This window comes from Haemaphysalis longicornis, unplaced genomic scaffold, assembly GCF_048455015.1.
Source record: "Haemaphysalis longicornis isolate Haplotype H1 unplaced genomic scaffold, Haemaphysalis longicornis Haplotype H1 scaffold_1, whole genome shotgun sequence".
NCBI lineage: Eukaryota > Metazoa > Arthropoda > Arachnida > Ixodida > Ixodidae > Haemaphysalis > Haemaphysalis longicornis.
In genome coordinates, this window is record NW_027526203.1 from 156,607,557 (window position 1) to 156,614,852 (window position 7,296).

General features: G+C 53.5%; 1 protein-coding gene across 1 annotated transcript; it reads right to left on the minus strand.

Annotated features, from left to right (window-relative positions):
- Positions 1–245: 245 nt before the first annotated feature.
- LOC144166787 (uncharacterized) lies at positions 246–5,008 on the minus strand. Its single transcript, XM_077696277.1, has 2 exons — positions 4,808–5,008; positions 246–1,627 (listed from the first exon to the last, which is right to left on the minus strand). The coding sequence occupies exon 2, from the start codon at positions 1,609–1,611 to the stop codon at positions 430–432; it is 1,182 nt and encodes a 393-aa protein (XP_077552403.1). The 5' UTR covers positions 1,612–1,627; positions 4,808–5,008; the 3' UTR covers positions 246–429.
- Positions 5,009–7,296: the final 2,288 nt, after the last annotated feature.

Below are 7,296 nucleotides of genomic sequence, written 5' to 3' on the forward strand. Positions count from 1 at the left end.
ATACAGCCACGAGTTTAGGAGGAAAACAAAAGGTGGAGTACTTTATTTGGAAGTTCATTCCCACTGGCGCCGGTATACCTGCTCGTAGCCCGCTCGCGGTCATCATAAACAGTGACGCTTCACTCGAAGCGCCCCCCTTGCGCTCTTTCCGGCGACTTGCCCACACTGAAGAGCGGTGTCCCCAGCAAAACAAGTAAATCCCCTCCCCCCCTACCCCTCGAAGTCCCTCCCTGCCCTACCCCTTGAAGTCCTACACACACGTCCTTGGGAAAAAACAGAAACTCCCCAAATCTTTTGTACACCTCTCTTCCTCTGCGACCTCTGTCCTACACACACGTCCTTAGGAAAAAATAAAACCTCCTCAACATCTTTTCTACACCACTCGTCCTCCGAGGCCTCTGTACGCCGCTCAGCCTCTCCGGTCACCGACTACGGTAGGGTGAGACGGCCCCATCGGTCAAAGCCGGCACGCTGGCTGCCATTGGTGACGCTGAAGCCGTCGGCTGATCCGCTGAGCCGCTTCTTGCCCGTCCTGACGAAGAAGTACTTGTTGGGGTCACAGGTGACCGAGCACTTGATGAAGGGCGTCATCACGAACATGTTGCCGGCTGTGGGAGAGCTGGTGATCACCCGGCGCCCCGAGTCGCAGGCCACCTCCACGTCGCCCCAGCGCGACTGCTTGATCTTCACGCAGCCGACGACCCAGATGGTGTCCCCGTTGCGAGTGTGGCGCCGCTTCGCCTGGCTGATGAGATCAAAGCAGTCCTCAAAGATGTCCATTCCCCGGCCTGAGTTGTAGTAGAACACGCACAGGGGCACGTCGTAGCTGAGGTTCAGGAACCGCTCAGTCGTAGACTTGGTGCCGGAAGCATCGACGAGGTACACGAGGCCGTGATTCAGGGCAGTGAAGGTGACTCCACGCCGTGAGATCTTCGCCAGCCGCGTCCCCGTGGCCATGCTCACATTCATGCGTTCCTGGAACACTCGGCCACACGGGTGGCAGATGCAGCTCTTGTCACCAAAGCAGTTGATGGCCGCAGTGCAACGCTTCTCGAAGTTCACAAGTCGGATGGCGCCCTCGACCGTGATGTCCACGCGCATGTTGCTCCGCAAGATGACAGAAATGGTGCCGTAGTTGGTGACGACGGGGCCATTGTACATTTCTTGGAGGCTCTGCCACACGCTGCGCTCGAAAGTGACCGGGTCCATCAGGTTGGCTCCGAACGTTTCATCTTTCGGCAGGCCCTGGTGTGGCTCGCCTCCACCTTGCCCGGCTGTGTAGAGCGGATCACGGCCCCGCAGCGGGGAGCGCGAGTAGGCCGCCGCGTCGGCGCGCTCGCCCCGCGCGGTCTCCTCGTGAGGAACGCTGACGACCTTCTTGAAGAAGAACGGGTTGAAGCCTCCACGGCCGTCGATAATGGGTCCGTACGGGCCGCTCTGGAACGGCCGTTCGGGCAGGCCGGCCAGGCGAGGCGGGAAGAAGAAAAAAGGCGACACCATCGCGGGTGTCGAGTCTTCGTGCCCGTCCTCGTCATCCTCGAAGAAGTCTCCGCGCAGCCGCACTGGCTGCTGGTTCAGGTGAATGGGAGTGTGGCGCTTGCGGGCACCCATCTTGAACGGACCGCACCTGCGAACAGTCGACATGTTCTTAACTTTATCCAAGGAGATCATGCTGGGCATAGTCGGCAACTATGAATGCGCCGTTCTGTTTTTCCGCACGCGCCGTTGATTTTCTGAGCCCCCTGCCTATGAGCTGGATTTAAGGCCGTTGTGTTGCGCTCTTTTCGGCGGAAGAGGGAGTGCACGCCTGATTCACGAGTCGAGCAGCTGAAGCAAAACACCGCGCCCGCTATGGGGCGCAGTGCACAGGCATGTACAAATGGCTTGCGTTTTACTCTCACCGCGCTGTCGAGAGAAAATATCGAAAACGTCATGTTTACAGTACCTCCCAACGTCACCATTAGCGCTCAACTAAAATGACGCCTGGCTGCATTATCTTGTGTAACGCTGCATCGGACACTGCCTTAGTGCTCTTAGAACTAAATACGGACCTAAAACAGGAAACGTAAAAGCCACACAAGTGAACTTCTGGCTTTTGGATCCCGAAAGCTAAGACGCAACCATTACAGTATTGTGATTTTTTTTCGTTTATTACAGCACACTATTTTGCCGCCCATTCTAAACGGTGCCAGCCGAGCTTAACAGTAAGAAGGCCGTCCGATGGCAACCCATGGGGCTAGAGATCATGTATATCGCGTAGCGCAAGAGTTGCGCGTCTGATTGCCGCATGTCGCGGGTTCCATATCGACAAAAAAGCGCGCTTTCAGTGCTGCGCACAAGACCGCATATTCAGTCATTTCTGCTGAACTGAGCATCGGCGGTTGTGGAAGCGGAGGCAGCGGCACGCCTCTTCTGGTTACTCCTCGCCGCTGCCGCTGGCGCGGCGGCCCGCGGCGGCAGCTCTTACATGCGAGACGGGTGGCTTTCCCGCACGACCTGGAACTCAAGATGGCGGATGGACGCGCAACTCTGCTCCCCTGAGGGGGCTATATACAGGAACTCTAGATGGGGCCGAGATTCAGCGCCGTTAAACGCCACTGCGTAATAATAAAAGAAAACCAGGCGCGTAGTATACCGCTTTGACTCACGTTGAAGGGGCAATGCAGACAAAACGCAGCTCTCGTTCATTCTAAGATTGCCTCGTTATAATCATACTGACATTACTTTTAACGTAAACTTCGCTCAAATAATCTATATAATTAGGAAAAAAGGGAATCGTCACGCGACCCACTACCTCATTTCCCGCAACAGAACCTATGATGCCGTATGCCCGGCTGTGCGATTGGCTAAGGTCACCAAATGCAAACGCAACTTAGGCAGTGCTTATAAGTTTGGCGAACGAGCTATTTGCGCTTAAATTTAGGGCACATTCCTTTTATAGCAGTAACTGTGGTGGACTAAACAGTGGAAGTTACGAAAGTACACCTGAACGTAGAAGTACCGATGCGTACTGCGGTTGGCACTGCGCGCACTGTGATTGTTTTTGCTGCCCATCAGCGCAGCGCTTTGGTGTTGCCCCAGACGACACTGGTCCTTGGCATGAGTGACGGTGTCTTACGTGACCATATTTGTCGAGAGAACAACATGTTTCACAAAACGATTATTTTCTACCCTGACAAAAACAAGCCAGTTACAAATACGGTCACAATCGAAGCAAAGGCAGAAAACGGCCCGGTGCAGTATCGTAGCGCGAGTCGGCTGCAGAGCCTAATGGCGCACTTGGTTTCGCTTGAAAACCTGGTCTTGTGACGTCCTTGCAGACACCACGAAAACAAGATTTGGCGGGAAAATCGAAATTGTAAATTAAATAGATTAATTTCTAAGTGAATAAAGACATCGTTTGCTTCCGGACAAGCACTGGAGGCACTATAAAAACAAAATGTTTCGAATAAAACTTGTATTTTGTCTGCATGGCCCGTTTAAGCGACTACCTTCGGTCGAATTACTCCGGAGAATTAGCCTTCGAGATATCCAATCGCAGTGGTTTCCGCACGTTGCCCAAATTTGGAAATAAGTGAACTGTCGTTCGGACGCTCGGCGACGAGCTTAAAGCGGATACTTTTTCCGGCAGCCGGCACTTCAGGCCTTAGGGATGTTTTGCGGGCAGTCGGTATCTTCCGCGCTGCTGCACTGATTTTATGCATGCTTTATCCGTACCCATCTTAAGCAAAACATAACACAACCCAACCAAACCCATAAAGGCAGGTCCCGAATGAACAATGGACCCCAGATGCAATGCCGCTATGGAAACGAGCTTACCTAGTACCGAGACTACCCAACCCGACGATGCTATGGTCAGCCACAATGAATCAGTCACAATGAAGCAAGCCCGAAGAGATCAGAAGATAAGTTTCGGCAAAATAACCCGATAGACTAAAAGTGCCGGCACCGGCAATACATCCACTCCAAAGAAAAAAAACAAGCTATTTTGCGTCACGTTAGCGGCTACCACTCCGAAAGACCATTTGGATTAGCACGCGCATCGCAGTGGACGCTGCTAAATTACGCCCCACGGAGTTAACTCGCGGTGAAATATCGTACACACAAGGCCCCTGCTTTCCGCCTTCACCGGCGAAATTATTGCACCGCAGCAGCGCACCGAACCTACGATCTAGCGGTGAGCCGCAGAACGGCGCGCAACCCGTCGCGGTGGCTCAGTGGCTAGGGCGCTGCGCTGCTGAGCACGAGGTGGAGGGTTCGATTCCCGGCCGCGGCGGCCGCTTTTCTGACGGAAGTGAAAAGCGGAAACGCACATGTGTTCCGAGATTTCCGCGCACGTTACAGATCCTCAGGTGGCCAAAATTAATACGGAGCCCTCCCCTACAACGCGCCTCATCGCCTGCGTGCACATGCGGCGGCGCGTTACACCTCGTAATCATCAATCAGAACGGCCCGGAAACCCCCGAGCCCCAGAGGCTTCGCACACGTAGCCTATCGAATGTCTCCCAAGAACCGAACATTAATCGTTCGAAGCGTGCACGTACAAAGCCTTTTGAGAAAGCTTTAAGACAAACGCTCGGCGCCAGGCGCGGTCCCGTAGCCGGTTAATGAACTGTGCTGCCAACACGGAGGCAGCGGCTCGCTCCTCCTCGCCCGAGTTCCCGCCGCCCGCGTCCCCGCACGAGAAAGAGGCGACCCTGGAACCCAGTGAGCTACGCGCAGTTCGCTCCCGGTGGCGAACGTCAGAGGACGCCTATCCGGCCGAGTTGGAGACGAGAGGGGCGGCGCACGGCCGCGGGGTACTCACGGGGGCCAGAAGGGCGGCCAGCACAGCAGCGAGGGCCTGTTCTCTGCGCGACCGAACGTGCCGAGGCGCAAGCCAACACTGACCGCTTCCTCCTCGTCGGCTCGAGTGCACGGGCCCGTGGCGCAAGACCCGAAGCGCGAGAGCCACGCGTCTCTCGTCTTCTTTTTCCGCGCCGCTCTGAGAAGAAGAGGAAGCGGTCCCGCTTTGGGGCGCCGATTTATACGCTAAATGCGGCTGCGCATTGTTAAGCTTGTTTCTCTTTAAGTGGCCCTGCCGTGCATATCTGCCCCATTCTGGCATGCATTACTGCGGCACGCGTATAACGCCAATTCCTGCTCAGTGGCCAATCCAACGCTCTCCTGGAAAGAATGGAGCACGCGCGCCTAAACATTAAACGGTACTCGCGCGTTTTGCCTTTCCGGCCAAGGTGAAGCGTATTTCATAGCCCTGATATGCGGCCTTCCCAAATTCAACTGTGTGTTTAAGCAGGCCTGGTTTGGCCCACACAGACGCTTGCATGACTAGAATCCCTATAGGAGGAGGAGGAATAACCGTCTATTGCTCACATAGAAATGGTGGCTGGCGTCCCCACTCCGGCATATCATGGCCAGCTGCAGCTCCAATGGCCCTGGTGAACAGGCCACGCTGGTTTCCCAGGACGTCGCTGGTCAGCAGGACCTCCCACTGCTCAACTTAGAATCTCTGGAGCATTATTTTTCGTGGATGTCGCCGCTTCTCTGAGCGGAGAAACAACGATCTCACTGCCGTACTTGAACGCCTCGACCTAGAGCTATAAGCTACTGCGTGCTTCATTTATTCGGCGCCAGCAGCCTCGGACATCCCCCAGGAGAAATTTACTCTCTGCTTCACGATTTTATCTCGGCCACTGCAGGCTGCACCGTAGAAACGATCTTGGCATTATGTCGCCCCCGCCACTACGGAGTGAATCTGGTGATTTTTTCTGTCTTTCGACTTTTATTCTCATCAATTCAGTATTTGACTAATTAGCCGTTCTTGAAACCTGGCCAATGCCGCTCTGTGGGTATTGTCAGTAATTTACGAAGCAGAAGAAGGCGACGTACCATACGCCCTTCAGCTGGCAGCAGGACGAACAGTTTATTTTCCGTCTGAGGCCTGATCTTTTTCAAGGCATTCAATGGTCGCGGTTCCAGACCCGCCGCGGTGGCTCAGTGGCTAAGGCGTTGTGCTGCTGAGCACGAGGTCGCGGTATTTGCGACCTCGTGCTCAGCAGCACAGCAGTCGCGGGTTCGATTCCCGGCCGCGGCGGCCGCTTTTCTGATGGAGGCGAAAAGCAAAAACGCCCGTGTGTACGAGATTTAGGCGCACGTTAAAGATCCCCAGGTGGTCAAAATTAATCCGGAGCCCTCCACTACGGCGCGCCTCATCGCCTGCGTTGCGTCGGCGCGTTAAACCCTACAATCAATCAATCAATCAATCAGTCGCGGTTCCAGAGCCCCCAGATGGATCTAGTACAGTCATGGCTTCAGCCACTTAACGGAGACCTTTTTCGGTTCCCCCCTCCTTGTATTAGTGTGTCATCTGTGGAAATAAACTTTGATAACATCTTCCCCCCGAATGCAAACATGTTTCCGGCCCGAATCCTCAATGGATTGCTGGAGGATCATTTGTCAACCCTTCATTCCCATATCGTCATTGCTACCGATGCCTCGCAAAGTGATGAGAAGGCTAGAGTGGGGATACTCTCCCAGTCCCTCGATCGGTCCTTTTCAATTAGGTTACCTGATTGCACACCTATTTTCCAGGCGGAATTACTGGCAATGATTTTGGCTCTTACAAAAATTCAGCATAGATTTTCACAAGTTGTTATTCTTTGTGACTCCTTCTCTGTGTGTTCCGTATTAACACCCGAGAAATATTCTTTAATTATCCGCACATTCCGGTCATTTCTTCCTTATCAGCTTTGTGAGGTTAGGCTAGTGTGGGTTCCAGGACATGCAGGAATTTCATACAATGAAGTGGTTTATCAATTAGCCAGTATGTCTCTTGGTGGCCCTGTAGTTGTGCGATGTCCAAATGATAGCTTTCTATTGGGGGCGAGATTTAGAACGTTTACAGCTACTCCACACTTATCGGCAAGACGCCCTTCTCTCTTCTAGAGATAATAGCCACCTTCGTCATGCATGGAAGCCGATGTTTTGTGAATCAAGGCTATGCGAAGTAGCAATCACTAAACTTTGGTGAAAAATTCCCCCATTAAATTTTTATCTTTATAAATGTGGTCTGGCTCCATCCCCGCAATGCCCTTTCTGCTACGAACTGGAAAATATAGAACATTTCCTGTTTAATTGCCGCAGCTTCTCCCTAATGCAATGCACACATCTGGTATCAACCTTTAGGCGCCTCCACCTTCCGCTAACTACTTCCGAAGTTTTGTCACTAGGCGCTTCGCCCTTGGAGTCTGCCACAAAGATGTTGCGTCCGCCCTACACTCCTATGTTGCGGCGACA